General features: G+C 37.9%; 1 protein-coding gene across 2 annotated transcripts in view; it reads right to left on the bottom strand.

The window, feature by feature from the left end:
- LOC128017222 (segment polarity protein dishevelled homolog DVL-2) overlaps positions 1–27,639 on the bottom strand; it is a 37,146-nt gene that overhangs the window by 2,012 nt on the left and 7,495 nt on the right. The window contains exons 1-14 of one of the 2 annotated variants that reach the window (XM_052602493.1): positions 22,059–22,614; positions 8,620–8,689; positions 5,769–5,914; positions 5,098–5,207; positions 4,837–4,972; positions 4,263–4,350; positions 3,844–3,913; positions 3,598–3,737; positions 3,195–3,271; positions 2,647–2,714; positions 1,885–2,007; positions 1,676–1,807; positions 1,371–1,547; positions 1,043–1,261 (exon numbers count right to left, since the gene is read on the bottom strand). In XM_052602493.1, coding sequence (XP_052458453.1) covers positions 1,043–1,261; positions 1,371–1,547; positions 1,676–1,807; positions 1,885–2,007; positions 2,647–2,714; positions 3,195–3,271; positions 3,598–3,737; positions 3,844–3,913; positions 4,263–4,350; positions 4,837–4,972; positions 5,098–5,207; positions 5,769–5,914; positions 8,620–8,689; positions 22,059–22,219 — 1,717 coding nt within the window. In that variant the 5' untranslated portion in view covers positions 22,220–22,614. Of the gene's footprint in view, positions 1–1,042; positions 1,262–1,370; positions 1,548–1,675; positions 1,808–1,884; positions 2,008–2,646; positions 2,715–3,194; positions 3,272–3,597; positions 3,738–3,843; positions 3,914–4,262; positions 4,351–4,836; positions 4,973–5,097; positions 5,208–5,768; positions 5,915–8,619; positions 8,690–22,058; positions 22,615–27,639 lie in introns of those variants that run through there. The other variant, XM_052602495.1, reaches the window with a different exon arrangement.

The raw sequence follows: 27,639 nt of genomic DNA on the forward strand, positions 1-27,639 counted from the left end.
GTGTTACTAATCCCTACCGGCAGAGAGCACCATTGAGTTACATTCAAACCGCTGACCTAAAATCACCCAATTTGAAGCAAATCAGTCAAACGGATTAGTTGTTATGTTATGTAAATTAATTTTTACTTCAGGTGTTATCTGCAGTGTTTACGGTCTTTTGGAGAAGGATAAGCGATACGTTTAAATCGTTTAGGTAAGTGAACATAATTATTCAAGAATTATTAAACATGAACATATTAGTATCAGAAATGGATTTGAATATATTACAATGACTAATACAATTACGTTGTTAATATTGTTCTACAATGAAACGAAAAGCTTAAATTACTATCTTGGAAATAAAGCTTTATGACTTTAAATCCTTAATGTATATAGTCAGTTATTTCTATGAATACATTCAGATTTCAGAATGAGCACTTTGTCATTTGTTTTATATGTTGAGGTCGTGTCCATCTGATGTTTATCATGTTCGTGATGTTCGCTACTGTAATGAACGTAGCTTTTTACGACATAAAAAAAATAACCGTTTACATTCCTAGGGTGTTTGCATTGCAATAATGTACAGAGATACTTCAGATTTATAAACGCTGACTTGTTAGGTGATGTTTTCTCATTAAAATCATACAATTTCCAATTAATTCAACAGAACGTTTACGCACACTAGGGATTACCAATATGGCGGCGCGACGGCTTCACTTTCATGACGTCATGAGCAATCCAGTTCTATATAATAGATCAGTGGTTTTCGAAGTCAGAACATAAAATGTTTTTAAAAATTATTATCATTTTCATATTACTATTACTAAAATACCATTATATAAATGTAAAATAAAACAGATGAAAACAAAACAAATACAATACAAAATACAATGCACAACAAATAAAAATACAAATGAAAATAAATAAGTGCAGCGTATTTCTAAATTTTAGTTACACTACAATTAAATGTTTTTTGTGAGGCTGCATTTAAAACATTAGTTAAAACTGTGATACTGTGAAATATTACTATGGGCGTGGACTGAGGGTCAGTGCAGTTTGTTACCTTCACTGTGCTGGCTGCCTGCACTGCCTGGGCCGTAGCTGTAGTTGGAGAGCTCATGGTAGGGAGGAGGCTGGTTGGAATAGGGGTGAGGGTACTGGTACGTGAAAGAGTGGAGCAGAGGCCATGGTGTTGCTCCTGGCAATGGAAGAGGAGCCAGAGTATCCTGGTCTGAAGCACCACTGGAACCATCGTTATCGTTAAGAGAAAGGTTGGCCATGTCTGAGAGGAAGTAAAATTGAGAGATTAAATCAAGTACGCATTTAGGCAAGATTAACAAGTATTTTGTTTCTTTAAAATATCATCTTAAATAAAAGCTGATTTTGCTTACAATTTTCACAGTTACTGAAGTCTCCAAATATGTAATAACACTGTTCAGAGAAGGTGATTTTGTTAACAGTGTGTCTGATGAAACCGGCCTTTAGTAGGTTACTGGCATATTTACGAGCTTCCCGTCTGTCCTGAAACCCATCGATGTGATGATACAACCACTCAACCACGTCAGAACCTGTTCACACAATCATAAAGTCAGAGGAAAAACAAACACTGGATTAGATTGAAGGTCCATTTGTCTCATAGTCACAAAGATCACTTAGGAACAGTGTGTAAATACAGTCTCGGGTAAAAGCCTCTGACCTAAGAAAGCATTGGGAATGGTGATCTTCAGCCACATTCGGTCTCTGACCTCCAGACCGGACTCAGGAGATGCCATGGCCTTAGCAACCGAAGCCATGTCAGAGCGAAGAGACAGGTTAAACTCGTCAAATCCTACAAACAGAGTAAGAGAGATAATGGGGCTAAGAGAGACTGTGCTTGTAAAAGGAGAAGACAAGCACAGTACTTACGTTCAGTTTCTGTGACAGATGAGCTGGAGGTGATTGTGCTGCTAGGGTAGGATGGAAACACCCCTGTGAGAGCTACTGAATGATTGACCCATGCTGCTGGATCTATGGGCTGGATTGGCTCATCTGACAGACAAGAGGGGGAAGAATGTAAGATAAACGAATCTCAAATAATATATAAATAATTTGAAACAAAATTCTACATTTACATTACTATTCAGAAGTTCGAGGTCAGTAGGACTTTTAAATGTTTTTGAAAAAGGGCACTTACGCTCACAGAGGCTGCATTTATTTGACCAAAAAAACTGTAAGACTGTGAATTCTTTCAATGTTGAAAACAGTTGCACAGCCTAAAACTGAAACTTGAATCTTCTGTAACATTATTAATGTCTTTACTATTCTTTTGACCAGTTGAATGCATCCCTGCTTAATAAAATTACTGGTTGCACTTTATTTTACAGTACGTGTACTTACATGTACTTATAGTGTACTTACAGTGTATTTATCTAAGAAAGTTCTGGTAATAAAAGGTAACTACATGGGGTAGGGTTAGGGTTAGGTTCAGGGTTAGTACCTAGTTATTACATAGTTATTTTAATTACTATAAGTAAATAGTATGTACATGAGGAACAGGACTGTAAAATAAAGTGCTACCTTACTTTTAAACATTTGAGCAGTTATTTATTAGGCCTAATAAATTCCATGCAAGATTATAATTATTAATTTTAGTAAAGTGAATTAAACCAGAATTAAAATTAGACTCACTGCGTGGCAGGGTGAAATAACCTTGTGGAGAAGGGTCCCAACATTTTGCCACAGTCAGGATGATGGGTCTAAGAGAATAAAAGTGATATTATAACATTGCAGGTTATTTATTATTGTCTACTAATATATTTTTACTAATAATAACAACTTGCATAGAGTGCAATACTTGGTCTTCCTGCTGCAAGTAATGTCAAAATAATTTGATTAAGAATATAAGCAATATATTTATGAGAAAGCTTTTATTGTCCATTGGGAAACCAGTGATATTTTCTTTGAGCCTTGATTTCTGGAGGATGTAAAAACGGATGGATGGGTAAATGGATCATCATCTGTGGCAGCCCAGAAAATTCTAAAATACACTGCTTGCTAAACCTCCAATTACATCAACCTGTATCTTTTGCTCTTCATTTTGTTGTATTAATGTAAAAAAAAAAATACTTTTTTTGTCAGAAATAGAAACATAAATTATTATGAAACTGTCCATTTAAAAAATGGGACGTTCCCATGAAGACTTGAAGGCAAGCTTAAAGCAATTCTCACAGACTCACCCAGGTTTATGGACAATCTCACGGAGCACTCTGACCGCATCATCATTACTCATGTTCTCAAAGTTGATGTCATTCACCTGCACAGAAACAAGACAACAATCAGTCTGACAAACATTAGAACCAGTCATCAAAACTGCATTAACCCTGCAGCAATGAAAGTACCGATTCTCCGTTTAAGGATAATAACTACTGAAATGGCCGCAATGTTTGTGTCTTGAAGCTGGATGTGGCCTGAAAATATAGTCTTAAAGATTTTAATGTTGAGTATTTAGGTTTGACAGGAATTAAAACAGCACTCTCACTCATCTGACAGGCCAGTCCTCCATTGAATAGGTTTCAATTTGTGACTGATTTCCCAGAACAAACCACTTCTTCCTATGAGTGTGTATACACAAACACACACCTGCAGCAGCATGTCTCCAGGTTCAATGCGTCCGTCTGCAGCTACAGCTCCTCCCTTCATGATGGAGCCAATATAGATGCCTCCATCACCTCTCTCATTACTCTGACCCACTATACTGATGCCCAGGAAATTATACTTCTCTGTAGGACACAACAAATAGAAAGGAGCACAATATGGATGAAAAACAATTCGTATTTAATAAATAGCAGGACAAAAATGGAGGAACAGGTAAGAAATGGCTCTTACCCATGTTAAGAGTGACTGTAATAATGTTTAAGGACATGGTTGAATCTGTCACACTGCTGAAAGAGGAAGCCTATAACAAAACACAAACAAGAACTCATTAAAACTTAGTTAAATAAAACAAAATGTTCAATTGTATCAAATACTTAGAGAGAAACTCCACGCAATAATTACATTTCGGTCATCATTTACTCCCCTTCATGGTTCCCATCCAGTATAACTTTCTTCTGTGCAATATAAAAGATGATATTTTGAAGAATGTTGGTAACCAAACCGTTTCCATTGCCTCTGACTTTCATTTGACGCATATTATATGGAAAATACAATGGAAGTAAATAGGAAACCAAAACTGTTTGGTTACCAACATTATTCAAAACATCTTCATTTCTGTGCAAAAAAAAAAAAAAAAAAAGGTTTCATACCCTCTCCAGACGTGGGCGCTGTTTCCTGCGTCTGCGATGGCGTTTCAGCAATCTAGATGCTGTGCTCTGTTCAGTGGAGCTGCTGAATCTGATCGCAAACATTTAGTCAAATAAACATTCACAATCAAGGCATAATCTGCAATATTGATTAATCCGTGCTTCTCAACTGGTTTTGCTTCAGGATAGAGATTTTATTATATAGTAATGGTTACCTAATTACCTAATCTAATACAAACATACAAACCTTTTATCTTCTACCAGTGAAAAACGAATGTGCATTAAAAAAAAAAAATTTAGTTTGATTGGAAGCGTGATTTAAAAAAATAAAAAAAACGAGAAAAAAAAATCAAAACTATCGATAAAAGCATACAGTGATGCTGACACGCTCTTGTAAAGTTCAATCACTTGATTCAGATAACAGAAATAAAACTGGCCTTAAAAAAAAATTACACAACTTAAAAACAGAGATCTGATTGAAGTGGACTTCTGCAAAGATGAAGTATGTCATTTTCTTGACGCTACAAAACTTTTTCCAACTCCAATCCAATCTTTAATCAAGCGCACTTGCTCTGACCTGCTCATCGTATCGTCCTCATCTGAATCACAGAAGCTCGTGGTGTCCAGTTCACTGCTCATCACTGTGGTGGCACTCTCATAGCCAGCCAGGTGTCTGTCCATACGGGACTGCCCATTCATACGTGGACCTGAGACTAAAAGAGAAAGAGTACAGCAAAATAAACATAGACTGCTTTGTCAACATATGGAAATACTACTGACATAACTGATAAAAATGAATAGGTAATGTCAAACAAGCAACACAGGAAACAGAACAGACCATGTTGATCCAAGCTCTCTCTGGGTCGAGGTCTCTCTCTCCTGAAAGACACGACTGACTCAGTCTCTGTCTGATCATCTAAGGAATCCACGCTGCCTGCTGTGTTGGGACTGAGCGCGCACACACACACACACACACACACACACACACAATGCAATGATTTACATTCAAGACACATCTGTACATCTTTGCATGCTGAGCAAACCTTAAACTTTTAAAAGCCAGCTGCCTCTAGCAAACCAATCTCTGATGAGAAACTTGAGAGCATGAGTCACTGGGGGTAATAACCTTCTTAATTAGTATATTTGACCTCATTTCCAGTATATATATATTTAAAAAAAAACTTAGAATAACATAAATTTACCTGAAAAGCCAAACCAGTTTTAGATTTTAATCACATTTATCATAAATATAATTTATCATGCTTCATTAGCATTTTTTTTCTTGTTTTATACCACAAAGCAAATATTTTGACTTATCTATGATACAGGCTGTCTATTTTGAAAAGCAAATACCCCAAAAAGTGTGTTTCCACATCAACTAAAGCTGTGCCTCCCATTCGACAACTTATAATGAGAATGTGTATTTTAAGGGATGGAGAGAGAACTGCTGCAGTCACCAACCACAAAATGACATTCAATGGCACAAAACAGACATGCAAATTAACATACTGGAAGGAAGGGGGTCTGGAGTCTCCAATGCCCCCCGTCCTCTCGGGAGGAGGTGGAGGAAGGGGAGGAGGGGGAGGTGAGGGCTGAGACTGGACCTCTACCGGAGGAGCAGGGGGTTCGGCTGCAGGGGTGTCTGAGGACACCAGCTAACAGAAAGAGAGAAGATTGGTGTGAGAGTGAATATGAGCCATAAAAAACAAGGAACTAAAAAGGATTATGGGAAAAGATCTAATGACGATAATAACACAAATTATTTTTTACCCAACACATACTCATGGAGCTCATTCAAAAGTGTAAAACTGATCACACAATCCTTCAGGTCAGACATATCCAGTGTCTGGGTTTTACGTAACTACAATTTAAATGAAGACCAAGTTGGAGAGGTACCTAGCGGCAAGCAGACAGGAATCTCCATTCAGCTCTGTTTGGGGCAATCAACCTTATCCTTAAGCTTGAATATTAGTGCAATTAAAAATTTTACTTAATGAGAAAAGTAAAAACATCTTCACAATCTGCAAAAAAAAATTGTTTGCTAAAGCTTAAAAAAGTCAAAGCCATGTACTTGAGATACTAAAGACATATCAGATGCATTATAAGAGGCCACATACAGTATCATTGTAAGCCCTTCTCCTTACTTCATGCTAATGGATGCTAGGTTATTGTACACAACTCCTCAAGGGACCTTGAGCTATCCTGACGGTAGTCTACTATTTCCACCCCAAAGGCTCTGGTTTCATCTAAGCCTTTTGATTTAAGCACCTGCATTTCTTTCAGGGCTTTTAGACGAGGCTGGATTTCAGTCTTCGTGTGAAGGGCCTGACACACTCTATTGGTGCTCTTTAGAGTTTCACTGTGACATATATCAAAACAGACATGTCGCTACAGGGATGATGAGTTTCAGCGAGGTTTAGTAAAATGGTGCAGTTTGCACTCAGAAAACCGAGAACTGTAATGACACTATTAAGCATCATATGAGAGTAGAGAATAAATTAAAAAAAAAAAAAAATTATATATATATATATATATATATATATATATATATATATATATATATATATATATATATATATATATATATATATATATATATATATATATATAGTGACGAGTCAGCTGCCTCCTCCCTGATTATCACCGGCACCCCATCCTAAATCGCCGCCCTTCACCAGGCTCCCGACTGGAGTGGGTGTGTGAGAGGAGGGGCGCTGGACGAGTCAGGGCTGGCGGCGTGTGATGGGGCACACCTGAAGGAAGTGGAGCCTCATTACCGCCGCTGTTTAAAAGCCCAACGCGCCTCTCCTCAGGAGACCGGTCTCTTCCCCGTGCATGCACACTGGTGTCCTCGTGGGTCCAGGAAGGGTGCGTTGAGGGACTCCCGCGCCACCAAGACGTGAGCTGCCGGACCCGCGATCCGGATGGGAACCGCACCCGTATACACGGCCGACGGGCCAGGATGCCGGGCCGTCCATCCCCTACCAGCGCCGCGGCCAACGAGAGAGACGCGGCCGCTAGGAGAAGCCGCCGCCCCTCACGCCCCGGACCAAGGAGGGGAGCGCGTGCGGCCGCCGGACTCCGCCCCTTGCCTGGACCCTTCCTCGATGAACACTGCCCGACCTACACAAACCCTGCAGCACGACGAGGACACCAGATCCCCTGTTATTTTGGACACTTTTCCCCTTTGGCCACTTTTTCCCTCTGTTATTTTATGATTTCTGTTAATAAAAGCCTCTCCGAGGCCTGACGCCACGCCCACTGTGTCTGTCTTGTGCTCCTCCCGTGACTATATATATATATATATATATATATATATATATATATATATACACTTTATTAGGTACACCTGTTCAATTGCTTGGTAACACAAATTGCTAATCAGTCAATCCCATGGCAGCAACTAAATGCATTTAGGCATCTAGATGTGGTGAAAAAGACATGCTGAAGTTCAAAACATTTCTAGGGTTTACACAGAATGGTCCAAAACAGAGAAAATATCCAGTGAGCGCCTCGTTGATGTCAGAGGAGAAAGAGCAGACTGGTTGGAGATGATAGAAAGGCCACAGTAACTCAAATAAACACTAGTTACAACCAAGGTATGCAGAATACCATCTCTGAATGACAACACGTCAAACCCTGAAGCAGATGGGCTACAGCAGCAGAAGACCACACCGGGTGCTGCTCCTGTCAGCTGAGAACAGGAAACGGAGGATACAATTCACACAGGCTCACCAAAATTGGACAATAGAGGACTGGAAAAACATTGCCTGCTCTCATGAGTCTCGATTTCTGCTGCAACATTCAGATGGTGGGGGATATTTTCTTGGAACACTTTGGGCCCTAAGTGTCAATTGAGCATCGTTTAAACGCCACAGCCCACCTGAGTATTGCTGCTGACCATGTCCTTCCCTTTATGACTACAGTGTACCCATCTTCTGATGACTACTTCCAGCAGGATAATGCACCATGTCACAAAGCTAAAAATAATCTCTGACTGGTGTCATGAACATGACAATGAGTTCACTTTACTCAAGTGGCCTCCACAGTCACCAGATCTCAATCCAATAGAGCAGATTTGGGAAGCGGTGAGATTCGCATCATGGATGTGCAGCTGACAAATCTGCAGCAACTGACTGATATTATCATGTCAATATGGACCAAAATCTCAGAGGAATGTTTCCAACACATTGTTGAATCTACCTTACGAAGAATTAAGTCAGTTCTGAAGGCAAAAGAGGTCCAACCCGGTACTAGCAAGGTGTACCTAAATACACCAGTGTGTGTGTGTGTGTGTATGTATGTATGTAAAGAGCTACTGCTGACTGACAGAGAGAACTGGAACAGGAACAGTTCTTACCCAGGAGACAACTCTTCCATTGAAGCACGGCAGCTTGGCACTGTCATCCGAGATCTCCTCCTTCACCACCCTGAGCAGAAACAATTACACAAGAGAGACAGCATTAAAATTAAGGAACACACATTTTGACAGATTTATGTAGGCTATTTATACATAAATGCATGCATCTAGACAATTTTGACTTTACTTATGGTATGTATATCCTAGATTTTTACAATATATTAAGAAAATATGAGTGCTTGCACTTAAAAAACAACACAGTCACAATGCTGATATTTAATTTTAATATCCCAATTTTAATATCCCACTTTTTTTTTCTCCCAGTATTATATTCTGTTCCCAGTCATTTTTTTTCCACGTGGTCAGCAGGCTACAAAATGACCACTGAGCATGCGCAGGTTGTGTGAAGAAGTCCGTCGCTACCCACACTTCTCTAGGTTCACATTACTATGTCCAGGCTCATGTTAATAAACTGAACACAGTTTAGGTCCGGCAGTGCATTCCAGGAGCAGTGCAGTGCAGCAATCATTTCTACAAGTTCATTTTTGCTGCACTGCAAGTGAAGAAATAAAGTAACAGCGCATTGTTTGCGGTAAATATGAACATGGATTGACACAAACATTTTGTAATTACACCAAAAATACATTTAATTAAAGTCTACTGTGTTTCACAGTCAACACATAAAACTTTGACTAAGTTTAAAGTGCTTTTAGATAAACAAGGCAATAATAGATGGCACTCGTGGAGGTAGTAAAACAAAGTTCTTTATGAACACAGGGTTGCTTGTAATAAAGATTTAAATGCAAAAGAAAGGGCAGCAGAGCTGACTGTTTCTGTCAATGGTGAGTTTTAATTTAGAATGTTTGTGATAATGTAAGAAAATAAGTTTAAATGTTTTGCCACTTGCTTGAGCAACTTCATTTATCAATCTAGAAGTAAATGCAAAAGTAAAAAACATTGAATAATGTGTTTCTTATATTTATTGTCTATGAAAGATTATATTACTGTAGTGTGTAAAAAAAAAAAAGAATCGCAATGCTGAAAAAGCATTTTACAATTGCAAGTTACAATGTTTGGATTTTAAATCAAAATAATGGATAAATATTGTGTTTCTAGTAAACAGCCATGGATCAGTTGCAGACCCCTGTGTGAAAGCACAGTCAGTGCTGCTACTGCACCACTAACCACACATGGGGTCTAATTTACGAAACTAACATACGACAGAAATGACAGTCATTTCAATGCAAAACCTGGAGTTGATCAGCATGGACGTGAGTGGTGGCTACGATCAAATCTCACATCTGGGGCCCGTTCTTCGTACGTCGCTAACTCAGTTAGCTGGATTTGAATGTTGACGATTTGGCGTGATCTTGGATCGTTTGGTTCTTCGAAGCTCATCCCGGAGCTGCTGTCATAGCAACAGTTCCGTTAGCTTAAACCTGGTCGGGAGGTTCTGCTCAAACAGAACTGATACTCAAAATATGTCTGTTACCACCGCTACTTTAGTACAAGAGTATCGTACTGATCCAGGAACAATAATTTAAAATAATAATCATTAAAAAAAATTTTTTAAATAATATAAAAATGCTGTGTAGTCCATAACAGCCTACTATAGACAGCCAGTTTTACTCACTGAAATATTTATTTGTCATAAAAGTATTACTTCATAATTGTATTAGAGTCTTACACATATGCTATACAGATAATAGAGTCGTGCATTATTTTGAGTGATGACTGCCAGGGCTCCAGACTGCGACCAAATGGTCGCATTTTGCGACCAAATTTTGAGAGTGTGCGACTGAATTTTACATCCAGTCGCACATGTGCGACCAGTAGATTTGCACACGCACGCACGCACACACACAAACACACACACTTGCACACATACTAATGAGACGCGAGCACACACTCGCGTCTCATTGAGTGATGCCTGTCTGTGAGGCGGCAAATGCGTGTGAGAAGAATAGGGAATGGCCACTGCAAGTGGCTAAAATGTGTGGAGGGGGAGGGGCCTAGAGATAATTGAGCGCGCGTAAACATCTGTGGGAAGGAAACAGAGACAAATCTCATCACAACCTGATATGTGCGTGCGTCTGAGCTATGAGCAAGCGAACTATTGATTCGTTCTTCCGACCTTCGGCTAGTGTACCAGTGCCAGAGTCTACAGTGTCACCGTCAGATGATGATTCAGAGTCAGAGGTTGGTGTGGCGAAAAAAAGTCCGCACCAGGGCCGGCCCGCGGCATAGGCAAATGCTAAGGGCGCCACTCATCCATAGGGGCGCCAGAATGAGTGAACTTTTTTTTTTTTTTTTTTTTACCTATATTTTTTTATAATAGGATACTATTTAAAAACCAATAATTCGAAACACTTCCAAATAAAGCAAAAAAAAAAAAAAAAAAGTCTGGCTCTTCAATCTTCCCCCACCCATCGAGTGCTTGAAGTGCATCAGAAACAGAGCGCGCGCACGATTAGTTGTTGGTAATTTGTTGTGTAGTGTGCCCGACGCCGCATCCAATGTAGACAGCACTGTTTTTGTTAACACACAGCTCGTAGTAACGGGCCTGGCGGCTCGCGCCCGTTCTAGACACGGTGAAAGTTTCCTGATTGTGACGCAAGGCCGAATTTACATGACACATTATAAATGATCATAGTCTGCGATAGATACACTGCCAAAAAGAAGAGAAGAGGATAAAGACAGAGGTAAAGAGATGTAGTGAAAGAACAATTTATTGAATAGGAGTAAGATACTATAATTTCATGGCAGTTATTTTTACCTTAAACTTAATGTTAGCAGTTGTTCTGAGTTCTGAGTCCACAGACTGTGATTTTGTACAATCTTGTCAGTTTTAAGACGCATTTTTTATTATCACTTTTTTTAAAATAATGTTTTACTCTACAGTTGTGCAGTTTTGGGGGGATACAGTACAGGCCAAAAGTTTTGAAACATTACTATTTTTTTAAGTTTTTGAAAGAAGTTTCTTCTGCTCATCAAGCCTGCATTTATTTGATCAAAAATACAGAAAAAAAATGTAATATTGTGATATATTATTACAATTTAAAATAATTTGTTTTCAATTTATTATACTTTAAATTATCATTTATTTCTGTGATGCAAAGCTGAATTTTCAGCATCATTACTCCATTCTTCAGTGTCACATGTGACATCCAGTCTATCACATGATCCTTTAGAAATCATTCTAATAAGATGATTTATTATGAGTGTTGGAAACAGTTCTGCTGTAGTGTGTGTATGTGTGTATATATATATATATATATATATATATATATATATATATACATGTACATACATACATACACATGGGGCGCCAGGTAAAATCTTGCCTAGGGCAGCAAATTGGTCAGGGCCGGCCCTGATCCACACTCACCATTTTCGAGAAGACTGGCTGTAAGAATTCAGATGTCTGAGGTACTATAAGCATTAGAACTACCTTTCACCAAATACAAAAGCCAGCTCAACCTTCAAAGGAAGAATGGCTTAAAACTTAACGAAACATACAACAACGATACAGCATGCACACAAACTTTTTTACTATGCACATTTTTTATTCTGAGTGTATGGAATTTTGTTTACTATTTGTACTGTCTTGACAGCGATGGTGCTGTCAGTTTACCTTGTTGTTGCATTTTCAAAAGTGCAGAATAAAATGTGACACTGAATTTGAAACAGCACATTGTAATTTCTGCATCTATTATTAAAGTATTTATTAGTAATACAGTGGAAATTAGTAGATTTGGTTAGCATGTTGATTTACGGTGTGTGCCCCTAAATTTTCTGGTTGTGCCCCTAAAATTTTCAGTTGGGGGCCACTGTGCTCCTAGTGAAAAAAGTTAGTCTGGAGCCCTGACTGCTATTATAAGAGTGGCTTGATGGAGCGCAGGAGATGCAGATAACATGATACTGACCCTTAAGAAACTTTCATTAATGCTGTCACGTAACAAATATGTCCAAATATAAAATGAAATGAATAGATAATTTCTACATTGAAATAAAAATGTAAAGACTGCACAACTATTATAAATTGCGAATCGAAATAATTGGGAATCATGAAAAAAATTCTAATAAAAATAAAAACATGTATCTATTATCTGTTTCATGTATCTAATATAACACTTATGTAGTTTTGTTTGCTTGGCTGTTTCCTTATAAAAGTCTAGAAATTTGTCAAGTTTTTCATCAGGTGTCGTTTTAAATTATATGACGTCATTACATTGCCGTCTTGCCACCAGTCAATCGCTGCACTGCTGATCATGGTTTCGAGTATCGATACATATCCCCTTTTAAGCCAACACATGAATGCGCAATTATCTCAGATAACTCAATCCAGCGATACTAATCATACACAACAAGTGTGTTCGAAGAACCCAATTACCCCGATCATGATTAGCACGATGATATCATCTTGGATGTGTCATTTGATCTCGGATGCAATAAGTGACGTACGAAGAACGGGCCCCTGGTCTCAGCTTGTGTACGCAACATTTTGAGTTAGGCCTTGCGCGCAGAATTGTAGAATGACAGCATTTTGTTTTTATTTTTATTTTAATTTTTCAGACATTCGAACAAAGCTCAATAGTCATTCGTTAACCAGTAAAGATTTTATACAGGTCTTTAGCTTTATATGCACAAATAGCAGTGTAAAAAAAGACCACGAGGATTCAATTGTTGCATCAGGCACCTACAGCGTTTCTGTGAAAGGAGAAAAACTGGAATTAAGTCTATAAAATAAATTTAAGAAATGGATCACACAAAATATAGAATGGACCATAATATAATTAACAGAAGGACAAAAAAAAAACACTGCAACAAGTATAGGCTACGCTCGTTTTTGTGACACTCTTAATGCATGTTATTTGCTTTCTTTATATCTTTATTTGATTTAATCCATCTGATCTGCCTTATGTATACAAAGAACAACAAGTTCTACCATTGCCTGACATTACAGCCATTCATCATCAAACTACAATGCAGTCAACCAAAAATAAAAATTGTACTGTTCATTTTAAAAGGTTCGCTGTAAAATCAGCGTGCAGTTCCCAAACAAACATTTTTGCGCATTTGAAGGATTTTACACGGATATTAGAACTAGAGTGAAGTACAAATGTTTAGGCTACATATTGAATAATAGTTATGCAAACAGATGTTATAAATATGGTAAAAATGGAAACATTTGAATTCTTGTGGTATGAGACATATCACGTGAGATATGTGAGACGTGAGCCCAATGCCATTTCAGCTTTGCTTGATATTTGTATGCAGTTTATAATGAATGCCACTTTAGCCTACTTTGTGTTGTATTTTATAGTTTAATATATAATTTTATAACTACTTATTTTTCATTCTTCGTTCTGTTCTGAATACCATTAAATTAAAAAATTTAGTTGTAGAGTGAGGGTAACTAAATTAGCTGTTTATAATTTACCAGTTTTTAAAGAGCCAGTAAGATGAAAATTCTAAGCTTCCTATCACTGTTTATAAGTCCTGTACATTAGGTTTAAATCCATCCAAGGTTAAAAAACATTGTCATTTTGTCAAAATATCATTTCAATATTACCTCAATTCTCAGAGATCCCCAAACGGTTCACGCGAAGCTGTTCAAAAGATTCATTTTCCTTAAACCCCACCTTTCTGTAGCATACTGTGTTCTGATTGGTCAACTAACATAGGTTTGATTGGTTGTTCCGCACACACCTCCACGGTAAACTATGCATTGGCATCTGTTTGGGGTGAATTATGTCTTATTCCTCTCATCGCGAAGCAAACAGTAAAATAAAAAACTTGAACAGTCTCGCTGCTTTTTCTTCTGTGTGGGTGTATTCAAGCCGCGCGCTTCAGTTTGAATCTGAATAGCGCGTTCAGCGCGGGGACGTGGTCACATTAGAAGGGAGACGTGAAAAACTGACATCGCGTTGTTTTCATATGGATTACTTTATCACAGAATATCTGTTTTAGGCAGCACTTGTTTGGTTTTAAAGTAGACATGTCAAGCTTTCTATAGATATCTCTCTCATGTCTCTTCGCTGAGTATTCACGGAGTTACACTTCATTTTAATGACGTGTTTGTACATGACGATCAGCGCAGAGAAAGGCTGCAGACAGCACACATACTGATAAGACGCTCGGGAGAAAACAGACACATAACTTCATAATCATACTTCGCGTTGTGATTAGGAGATGCTCGTTGTTCTAAATAAAGTTGGTAATGAACCATCTTTTATGGCCAAACGCTTTGAAAATCCCGCTGTACTCACCGAGATTAGAAAAGCAGTCATCAGTGAAATGTTGTGAACACAACAAAAGGGATTTGTTGTACTGCTCTGGTATTTTGGTGAAAATGAATTTTAGCCATTGGTTCTTCTGATCTTCATTCTTTGGCAGTGAAAATAAAACAAACGGTCTCCTCGACATGATGCTATCACACCAAACAGAGCGTCTGTGTGTGGGGGTGGGGCAGATCAGAGTTCCTTTTCTCCCAACACGGTAGGCGGAGATTATTATGCAAAGTGCTCCTAGTGACGTACATAGAGATGGGCAAAAGATTTAAAATCTATAACGACTTGTTTCAGCGATTCAGAGTCGACTCCTTACTTTAGAAGCCAATAACTTTATAAATCATGTACTTTTTGGTTTAATTATTTGTACATTGTTTACACAGATGGACAGCTACATCATACACTGTAATACAGGCAATTTTTGATTTCCCATCTGTGTGGCTCTTTAAATTATAGACAAGGCCTATGTATAAATTACATAAATTAATGTAGCCTAAATGTTTGCAAATACAAGGTTAATGGGTGTTTTTGGAGTAAGATCAATTTCTCTTTCATGAGATTACTTCCTCTTTTTGGCCGTGTTCGGTTTCTCTCGGTCGTAAACTCTAGGATGAGGTTTCTAAGGCCCTGTCCCAAATGGAACACTTCATGTGCATTTGCTGTCTTATGGACTTGCAATGGCTGCCACGTGCACATGTCCGTTAAGTCCACGAGACCGTAGGGGGTCCCGCTTGTCATTTTAGAATTCAGAAGAGTGCTTGCACCCTTTGCGTCCGTTATGCACCCCCCAATCCTCACTTCCACCAAGCCCACACTGAGGCAAGCTCCACAGCAGACTTCTACCCAACAGTCAAAGTGGCATTGCATCATGCAAGTGAGGACTCAAGAGGAAGACCGCAAGGGTTTAGAGTGCCATTTGGGACAGGGTCTAAACCAGGGTGTTTTTAGGGAAGTGATATTCAAATGATGATTGTTTTCTGCTGCCACATTTACCAACGTGTGATCATTCGTACAATGAGATTGGCGACATACAAATGTTTCATGAAGTCACACGTGAACTCTGTCGTAAGTTGATTTGTGCACTTTGCGCTCGTTTCTATGTTATGATAAACGAGGACCATGGAGTGCATGCGCACTACAAATGTAGTATGAGGCCACCTCGCATACAGCTCACTTAATCAGGCTTGTGCTGTTTGTAAGCTATTGGGCAAATGATCGGTGACAGGCCTCAAAAATCCTGATTGGTGCACCCCTATTTACAATATTACAGTTTTTACAGATTAATGCAATCTTGGTGAGAATAACAGACTTCTTTCTTACAAAAAAAAACAAAACAAAACAAAACAAAAAAACACTGACCCCAAACTTTTGAATGGTAATGTACATGAACTCTTACTGATGCTGCCAAGGCTCAACAAGACAGATGACTATTTTAGTCAACTATATAACATTATATTGTTGACAATTCAGCAGACCACCTCTCATTGCCATGAAATATAGAATACAGCACTGGAAAACAAATGTTTAATTTGGCAAGGCATAACGATGGATGTAAAATGTATTTTGTATGTATTTTTAGTAGCAATGCAGGGTAACACTTTAGAATAAGGTTCCATTAGTTAATGTATTAATTAACATGAACAAACAATGAATAATACATTTATTACTGTATTTATTCATCTTCGTTAATGTTAGTTAATGAAAATACAGTTATTCATTGTTAGTTCATGGTAATTCACAGTGCATTAACTAATGTTAACAAGCACAACTTTTGATTTAAATAATGCATTAGTAAATGTTGAAATTAACATGAACTAAGACTTATAAATGCTGCAGAAGGATTGTTCTTGCTTAGTTCATGTTAACGAAAGTAGTTAACTAACATTAACTAATGGAACCTTATTCTAAAGTGTTACCCAATGCAGCACTGGCAGCACATTAAGCCAAAGTATAATCAGAGTTAGGCAATTGAATATGTATCAGCAATATAACAGCGATACGTTTTCTAATCTCAGTCTTCTCTCCATAAACCATTGCTATTTCTTATCTGCAACCAAACAAACAATCGACTATGATGCAGCTCCACAACAATTTCACAAAGCACTTCCTGAAAGCAAAGCTCTCCTGCACTTTTAACGCTTGTGAAACAATCCCACCCCCAAACCCTCTAAGGAGGCTAATTAAGCCCAACATCTGTACTTGAAAAACAACTCTTGACCTCTAACACAGCCCACACAAACTGATTTTAACAAAAGCTCTTACAAAAGAATGAGCTATGGACTTAAGACCCTGTTACAATTTGGCAGCAGCCATTTGGATATTTATTTTGGGGAAGTCGTGGCCTAATGGTTAGAGTGTCAGACTCCCAATCGAAGGGTTGTGAGTTCGAGTCTCGGGCTGGATGGAATTGTGGGTGGGAGTAGTGCATGAACAGCTCTCTCTCCACCTTCAATACCAAGACTTAGGTGCCCTTGAGCAAGGAATCGAACCCCCAACTGCTCCCTGGGCACCGCAGCATAAATGGCTGCCCACTGCTCCGGGTGTGTGTGTGTGTTCACTGCTCTGTGTGTGTGCATTTCGGATGGGTTAAATGCAGAGCACAAATTCTGAGTATGGGTCACCATACTTGGCTGAATGTCACTTTCACTTCACTTTTATTTTCATTTGGACTATTTGCACTTAACACAGTCTGAGAAAAAAATGTAACAGGAATAAAACTGCACACATATCTAGGCCTGTATTCTTAAGGGGGGGGGGGGGTGAAATGCTATTTCATGCATACTGAGTTTTTTACACTGTTAAAGAGTTGGATTCCCATGCTAAACATGGACAAAGTTTCAAAAATTAATTTGTACGTTTTTTTCCCCAAAAATACTCCTTCCGGTTTGTCACAAGTTTAGGAAAGTTTTTTTGAGTATGGGTCTGTGTGACGTTAGATGGAGCGGAATTTCCTTATATGGGTCCTTAGGGCACTTCTGCCGGAAGAGCGCGCGCTCCTGTAGAGCAGAGCACTGAGAGCACAACAGACGTCCACTGATTAGAGCGAGAGCGTCGCGAAATGTCACAAAGGAAGTGTATTTTTGGTTGCCAGGGCAAGACAACCCTGCACAGATTACCAAAAAAAAAAAACAGCATTAAGGGACCAGTGGATGGAGTTTATTTTTACAGAGCATCAACGGAGTTGTGCAAGTGTTTTTGTTCGTTCCCTGCATTTCGAAGATGCTTGTTTTACAAACAAGGCCCAGTTTGACGCCGGATCGTTTATTTCTTAAGGATAATGCAGTCCCAACGAAAAAGGGTCACGATCGTGTGTTGGAACCACATGCGGTGAGTAAAACTGCTTCAAATACATCTTTGTTGTTGACTTAGCTATCGACGCGTAAGCACATCAAGTAAACAACATGCGATGTTGTCATCAAACTGCACTTTCCACGTGTACAGCTTAAACATAAAGTGGAACTTAGTCATTTTCCAAAACCGCTAAGCAAATATATACAGTTTCAGGACATACCACATACAGATGTCGTTGCTGATGCTGCTCTTGTTAAATTTCAGCCTCTGGATCAGATTCTGGATCATAAATATACGCTGAATCTGACTGTTAGCCATGGTTTGTTTTGGATAATGTTTTTTTCCTCACGGTACTGTCACAGCTTCCAAACGCTCTCAACGCAAAAGCCTATTCGCGCTCGTGATTCTTTAGCTCCGCCCACACGTCACGCCTCCAAGCGCTTGTGTTTTTCTGGGAAAAAACGGTACAGACTATCTTTCTCTTATAAATATAATAAAACTAAGACTTTTTGGAGTTATGAAGGATGCAGTACTACTCTATAGGTACTCAAGATTAACAGGATATTGAGTGAAAGCGAGCATTTCACCCCCCCTTTAAAGGTTCTAAAATTCGTATCAGAGAACTTCTAATTAAGATTAAAAATCTTTAAAGAGTCTTAGCTTAAAAGTGATTCAGGACCAATCCGAGAGCAGTGAGGAGGCGGGGCTGACCCAGTTGCTAGCTTTGACACAGTCTTATGAAAACTGTGATTGGTTGGTTGTCCAAGAAGGAAATAAAAAAGACTTGATAAAATTCGCATTTTAGGGGCTAAATTTCAAGTTATTGGTATTTGGGTAGCTTCAACCCACGGACATGAAAAACAAACGCAGACTTGGCAACACTGGTTCAGGTGGAGCGGCAGTTACTACACAGAGCCGTAGTCTACCAACAACTAACACAAAATCGCTTTCAAAATTGACAGAATCGCCTGCGATTTTAAAATCGATTTGGTGTAGATTGTCAATGAATTACGGCTCTGTGTAGTAAATGTTAACCAGTGTTATCAAGTCTGTGGTTGTTTTTTCATGTCCACGAGTCGAAGCGACCCCAATACCAATAACGTGATATTTAGTCCCTAAAATGCGAATTTTACCAAGGCAACCCTGCCAAAAAAACGTATATTTTAACCCTGGGAAGCAATATTTATCGGGTAACCTCATGGAAACGCACTTGGGCTAGTTTTGGACTAGTTTTGAGAAGCAACTGGGCAGGATTTGTTGTGAAACCTGGCAACCCTGATCTGAACGCACGCGCTGGAGATACACTTCTACTTACAGGAGCGTCTTTATTGATGAGATGCGCATGAAAATCGCATTTGACTTTTTGCACAGCCTTAGTAATTACTTCCATTTCTGGTGCTATGGCATTTTTGTGCGGTGTCAGAGAAGCATGGCTCTAATAAGATCGACACAAACATAATCCCTGCAGGATCTAATGTGTAGCATCTTATTAACTCACTGTGCATTGTGCAACACATTTCTTCTCCTCTTTATGTTTCATCCATTTCTCCACTCCTAAAGAAACTCTTAAGCCTCTTAAAAGTCCTCATCTGTACTCTTAACGACTTTGGAATTACTTTGAATTACTTTTTTCTTTACTAGGATCTTTTCTTTAATTTTAAGAGGAAACACCCACATTTCTTAGAATTTTGTTTCTAGGAACAACTCTTAGCACTAAGATTTTTCAGGAATACGGGCCCTGGTCTGTACCCTTAAGGGAATATAAAAATAAAATAAAAAAAACGCAGAGAGAATGTTGAGGAGGCCTGGAGAAACCAAGGGGTCCCCAGCTTCTCTCTCTCACTCACTCACTCGCTTTCTGTTGATTCTATCCCAGACACTAAGCAAATGGTCCGTCACCAGCCTCCAATCATATCCCTTCCCAAACCCCAGCCACTGCCACACACAGTCAGACTGACAGCTGGCTCAACACACTGCAAATCAGCACTGCAGCATCACAGCGCCGCCTGCTCCCTGCCCCACTCCACTACCGTATCAGCTTACATCCGCGTCCGACGCCATTCAACAATAAACACACACATCCACCCTTTTCCACAATAACAAAAAGGAGACATTCTCAGCCTTTCTTCCAAAACAGGAAAGAAGAAACGATCAAGTCTGCAGATTTCACTTTCCCGGTAAAATCCAGAGTAATCAGATCCCAGTAATGCAGTTACATCAATTCAGCGGTGTTTTACTAGAACAAGACACAGATGGCTGACATTTTGGCTGCAGGGTTAAAAAATTGCTATTTTGCAAATCCCTTTACCTGTAAACCATGTTAGCTCCACTCTTATGATGAAAATTTGTTATTGTTAATGAGAAAGGCAGAACAGATCTGCTCTTGTTTTATGGTCTAAGTAAATATTATGAAAGCCATTTCTGCCAAATGTACAATGTAATTGTGACATTTTAGATCACAATTTGGAGAACTACAAGATGCAAAATCAGAATTCTAAGAAAAACAAAATCTGGATTCCAAGATATATAATCATAAATGTGAGATAAAAACTCATGCATGCAGTATAAAAAAAATACAACAGATTAATGTTCTAAAACATGTTTTATTGACTGTACATTTACAGTGCTTCAGGTGAATGTCTTTGATTTATATCAAAATGAACCTAGTGTAAGCTGTCCAATTTATGGAGCATTTACAGTCAGGTGATAACAATCCAAATTTGCTTAGATTACAGACATTCCAGTAGCATCTGGAGAATGCATTACTGACAAGTAGGTAGCTTAGATTTATTAGCTGGTATTCTGTCCATGGCAGGACGATTCAGGACAAATATGTGGTTAAAGACAAAGAACTCTACTCTTTATAATAATAAAAAAGACACCAAGACAGCAGTGGGACACTAAAAACCTGGCCTGTAACCATGTAAAGGATGATAATCTCACTACACAAGGAATATAATGTGTAGAAGACAGAATAGCTACAAATTACAAACTACCAAAAGTTTAGAGTCAGTAAGATCCCTTAATGTTTTTTAAGAGGTCTTACCAAGAGTGCACTTATTTGATCAAAATAAACTAAAAACAGTAATATTGTGAAAATTATTACAATTTAAAATGTTTATATATTTTAAAATGTAATTTATTCCTGTGATTGCAAAGTTACATTTTCCATAGCCATTCCTCCAGTCTATCTTTGTCACATGATCCTTCAGAAATGATGCTAATATGCTGATCTGGTGCTTATTATCAATGTTGAAAACAGTTATGCTGCTTCATGTTTTTGTAGAAACTGTAAGTAACACTTACTTAATAATAAAATAAATTAATATGAAGTTCAGAAATACAACATTTATATAAAATATTTTGTAATACTTTAAAATACTTTTTGTTGAAACTTGTCATTTTCGATCAATTTAATGTGTCCTTGACGAATACCAGTATTGATTTTTTTTTTCGTACTGACCCCAAACTTTAAATGCATATTAAAAACTATTTAAGAAATTACACATCTTAGATCATAATTCTTACACCAAGCCTTAAAAGAATATGACTAGGGTATATTTAATATCAAACAGTTGCTCAAGGGTACACAAACAGTTTCTTTCTACACAATTCGTTTATGGACAAGGTATTTTCATTTAGCCTAAACCTGCAAAGCACCACTGCAAACTCTGATAAACTCTGTCGAGAAGTGCCTTGAATCAACTAGACCACCCAGACCAGTGTCCTTCTCGTGTAAAACCCTTATCTAACCCTCACAACAACATCAGACACAAAATAAACACAGATGTATTTCTTACACATAAAGGCACTTTGTTATGGCTATTCGTGCACATATTTCCCGCATTCACTCACCCGAAGTCCTGGTCCATAGACTTGAAGAAGAATTTGTAGTTCGGCTTATTCAAGACCTGTTTAAAATCCAGTAGAGTGATTTTTTCAGCCGCTATGGGAATCTTCACCAAGTACGGCGTCTCCTCTTCGTCAATGTGATAAATTATTTTAGTCTCCGCCATGTCTCCCAACTCAAGACAACTTTCCCGTTGTTCTACGAAAGTATGGAAGAGGCAGCAGCTATGCTAGTAATGTTAGCCAGTGCTCCGGAGAGAAGGGGGTTGAGAAAACTCGTCTACCACAATACTACTATCCAATAACACTGCCCCGACGAGCGCATCCAGTATAAACAAAGAAAACAGCGCTATTGTGCCTAACTTTTGGTGTCTTGAACTCCCAAAAGTGTCATGATTTCTGTTAAAATGTTAAAAACACACCTACCACCAGCTACACTGTAACAACATTTCCCTCGTACAAAAAACACATGGGGGATTTGAAATACTTCTCGGCTCGGGCCATATAGGCGTGTGACGAAAGAGAGGCGCCCAGGCCTTCCCACTGGTCCCTTGTACTGGGGCATGTCCATATGAGTGGTGCTATTGTGGAACTAGGGGGGATTTTGATTAATCCCAGTGAATCGAATCTTTTAAAGCTGCAGTAGGTAACTTTTGTAAAAAATATATTTTTTTTACATATTTGTTAAACCTGTCATTATGTCCTGACAGTAGAATATGAGAGATAATCTGTGGAAAAAATCAAGCTCCTCTGGCTCCTCCCAGTGGTCCTATTGCCATTTGCAGAAAGTCATCCGCTCCCGGTAAGAAACAACCAATCAGAGCTGCGGTCCGTAACTTTGTTTGTGTTCAAAATGTAGAAAAATGTATATAATAAGCGAGTACACCATGAATCCATTTTCCAAACCCTGTTTTTAGCTTGTCCTGAATCACTAGGGTGCATCTATAATAAGTGTTTATATACGGACTATTTTAGATTGCTTCGGGGGTACCGCGGTGGAGTAACCTGGTACCTTTGTGATTCTTCATAGAAATCAACAGAGAGAAGTAGTTCCGGCTACGATGTTCTTCCGCAAGACGCTAGCAGTTCTGTTTATTAACCGCTAGAGCCTCAAAAGTTACCTACAGCAGCTTTAAATCAGTTCCCTAATAAAAGATTTGTTTACGAACCATTTCTGCAAGTTACGCCAGTAGGTGGCGAGGTGGGTGGTGTAGGTGGTGTTGTGTTGTGACTTATAAGTGAATTACTCATTCAACTATTTCACCAAATCGACAAATTCAATCAGTAAAATTAAACATTGTCCTGGCCCCTCCACGTGTTGGTTATCAACAGTCCAGAACACGTGAAATAAAGTGCGCACATCCGTAATAAAACGTCCCTCACGCGGCTCCGGGGGCTGTATGTAGACCTCCTGTAGCGAATGCATGCATTTTTCTGAGATAAATATCCTATTTTAAATGTAATAAACATTTTATTTCTCACTTACGCTGACTTGATTGAAATACAATCAATCGCGCGATTTGTCACAATGTATGCATCCACAAACTGAAAACATAATTGAAAATGTAATTTGCATTTCTTTTTGAATATTGTCCAGAATATCATTCCATGCTTCTACAAGCTTTGAAAACAGGAAAATTAACAGTCACGCGCTACTAAAAAGACTTGAGTAAAAGACAAATATGAATCAATCTACATTAATTATAATGATTCGTTCGAAACATTATATTATTATTATTATTATTATTATTATACATAATATAAAATACATTACATAGGCTTATAGCCTATGTCGAGTTTTTGAGTTGGCCTATTACATAACGATATTGACAAATCCTCGTCAATTAACATAATTTTTCCATTCTGACAACTTGTCACGTGTGACATGCTATCATGAGCACGTTGTCACAAACGCTGAAAATTTGTTAAATTAAGCTGTCTGTTAAAACTTTTTTCAATCAACTGAATTGATACCTTGCAGTGGAATCATAACTGCTCACACAGATGTATTAATGTGTATCATCCACAAGAGGGACTCATAAGCTATAATTTATGAAAAAACCCGTGTTTGAAAATCTCCATGAATTTTTTTTTCTTGTAATTTAACAATGCACTTTTTATAACAAACAGAAGGCTGCAGGCCTATCTATCTATCTATCTATCTATCTATCTATCTATCTATCTATCTATCTATATATATTGCATACAAAACATAACACTGTACAAAAAGTTTGAAAATAACCAATAGCTTTATTACAAAATAGATCATAAATACTGGCATAGCAGTTAATGACAAGGATGATTATGGGATTATACGCACACTATAATATGAACATGAAAAATGGGTCCATAAAGCATTTCTAGACTTAAATCAAATGGATAAAATTGATTAAATTCAATAAAATATTAAAGCAAATACCATGACTAGTGGAGTTATCTTCAGAACCCCACCATTTTTTTGGAAATTTAACTATAAGGGTTCAGTTGTAATGAATGTACAATATTAAGTCAATGGATATAGTTCAACTTGATCCTCTAAAATTTGTCAGACAGGCTCCACAATAGGCTTATTGTTGTCTTCTTTATTTTGAACCATACACTCTAAAAAAAAAATTTTTCAACCCAAATGGGTTAAGACTTTTGGGTCTTTTTTTGTTTGTTACCCCTGCTCCTGGCTCAGACATACATAAAAACCCAGTGTTTGAGTAGTTTCTGTGTTACTCAGATCAAGGGTCAGACATAACCCAGCAGTTGAGTTTATTTATTGTGGGGATTTAGCATCTTCTTTGGGAGAGAGCAGTTCTAAGAGCCATCTAATTGATGCATTTCTTCGGTGTGAATCACATAAAAAGTGTTGTGTCGGTCCTTTCACGTGATTGATTTTTTTAGAGCATATCTGTTATTGCATAATTTAAAACCTTAAACATTGCATGCTGTAAAATGTTTTGCAGTGACTTCAATACATTTTACGTGTTCAAATTTTGGAGTTTGTGTGCAGGAGTTTGGAGTCCTGGTCGTACTCTTGATAGCAAACTGGAGTAGAGGCACCTCAGTTTGTGCAGGCATTGGTCGAGACTCTGACATGATGAAGGAAACTGTAATCCACAGAGAATGTGGATTTTAATCTTCATAAAATAAGGAAATGATCATTCCTTTTCTCAGAGAAATGACAGATTGGTGTGGAATAAAGGTAAATTATGTGAAAAATAATGCGTTTAAAAAAAAACGAAGCATGAAAACATCCACCCTATAATCACCCCTTTATAATTAAAATATAAGCACTGCAGATTTTCATATTCAATATTGCTAATTGTATGTTATTGTCATTTGCAGTGGCAATTTGCAAATGTAGCTGAAATAAGCTAAACAACACTAAACAAAACCACTTGTGAGTTGATATTCATTGTTTTCTGAAAGATTGCATGTTGCTATACGGTGAAAATCTGTCACACAATCTACACTTTAATATTAAGAACTGGCAAGGAAATAGAAAGGACAATTAAATATATATTTATATATTTGTGAACTCTTTGCACAATGAGTTTTAATTGCATTTTTTGCACAGATTATCATTGCTGTCATTTAGAGAACGAAAGCTGTTCTATTGGCGCTAAAGTTTATAGTGCATAAAAGAAGGATGAAAGATTCACTCACTTTTCCAGTCCTCTTTTTTTTTCAAGGTTAAATAGTCTGAAGTTTGGGGGAAAAACTGTTTTGGATCAACTTCCTCCTTTTTTCGTCTTGATCACATATAACTCATCAGGACTCCTCTTTCAGGATTAACACAAATACCTTTAGGCATTTATACAACGTTATAAAATCAGTGAGATTCATATTTCTATTACATACACGCAAACACACACAACAAACACTGAACTTTGATCTAAACACAAAAGTATAAGATAACAGGGTAAACAAGTATGAGTTCTTAAGAAGTAAGTTCAAAAGGTTATGAGGGATACCAGAGAATACAGGAAGAACTCCAAGGAAAGGACAGCTGGCTACAGTCAGTTTAGCATGGCACACCCAAGACCAGTGCATTCTGGGAAATCTAACAGTAGGGTAGAGTGGTTTTGTTTGGAGAAGGCTAATAATGTGCAGCACAGCCCGGATGTATTGTATTTCCCTTGCTGTAATCACGGTTTATTTTCATAGAAGTTGTTTCCTCCAAACTTACAGTAAATAACAAAGTCATGGATTCCAGTAAGCTATAGGGAAAAAAGAAAAATGGTCATTGTATTTACAATATATATTTAAACACAGTTTTCTTGTACAAACGTAAAGAAAAACAAACAAAAAATTCAGAGTTTGACTAGTTAAGACGTCACCTTAAAGGGGTCATATGATGCGATTTAAATTTTCCTTTTCTCTTTGGAGTGTTACAAGCTTTTGGTGCATAAAGAAGATCTGTAAAGTTGTAAAGACTTAAGTCTCAGATCTAAAGTGATATTCTTTATAAAAGTTAAAGCTCATCCACACTCCACTAAAACAGCTTGTTCTCGCCCAAACATCTCTACGTCACTACGTGGGAAGATTTACATCATGCTATGTTCATGCAAAGAAAGAATGTGTGCCTTTTATTCTCAAGGTTGCCGCCATTTCATGGAGTTGCTGTGTTTCTCCTTGTAAAAGAGAAAACATTTCTGAACGAAAACTTTTCTGAAGACAATCAGTTCCCTTCAGAGGTTCATTCATATAATAATTTGAATTAGTGAGAATGAGAAAAGTGTGAAAAAATATAGCCTATATTGACGAGGAAAGTCCACTGATGAGTTACAAGCATCAGCCTACATTTTATTTTATTTTAACTAAGGGCTGTCAATCAATTAAAATATATAATCCCAATTTATTGCATGATTGTCAACATGTGAATAATCGCAACTTAAATCCCACATTTTTATCTGTTCTAAATGTACCTTAAATTAATATTTTTCCCCATTGTATCACGGACAAGGCTAGTCCCAGACTAAAATACATGTTTGAGCTGTCTGAACAGAAAATATCTTGTTTATTATTTGTGAAACCATAGTTATCAGAGCATGAAGAATAGACATGATTCATAGGTCATAGATGTTTTTCAAAGAACTTGTTCATGTCTATTAGACATGGAAAAAAAATAGAAATACTAGGTTCCTATTACTTCTCTTTCTTCGACTGAGTAATTTACTTACACAAACCTGTTTGCAGTTTCGCAAGACTGGACAGCTCACTTCTTCTGAATATTTGTTTGCGTATATGTGACATATACTGTATTTTGGTGCAGCTAAATTCTAAAACCTGTTTTCACTGATTCATATCAAATAGCCTACACACAAGATAAAGACAATAGCTGTGCTGTGATTTCTGCTATAATTGCATGTAAAATTAGAGAAGCAACATATCTGTTTTAACTGAAAGCGCAGCTCCTCTCCTTTCAGCCGCTCCCTGAACAGAGCAGAGGCAGACAGAGAAGTGTGCGCGCGCTGGGAAAGAGAGACCTCGCGCGGCAGTCAACTTCAGAAGCATAATATTTTAATTTGCTACAAGCAGGATACACAAGAAGCACGTTAAACTCGGATACGCAGACACTTGTCGTGGTAATAAACAC

Source organism: Carassius gibelio, chromosome A7 (assembly GCF_023724105.1).
Source record: "Carassius gibelio isolate Cgi1373 ecotype wild population from Czech Republic chromosome A7, carGib1.2-hapl.c, whole genome shotgun sequence".
Taxonomy (NCBI): Eukaryota; Metazoa; Chordata; class Actinopteri; order Cypriniformes; family Cyprinidae; genus Carassius; species Carassius gibelio.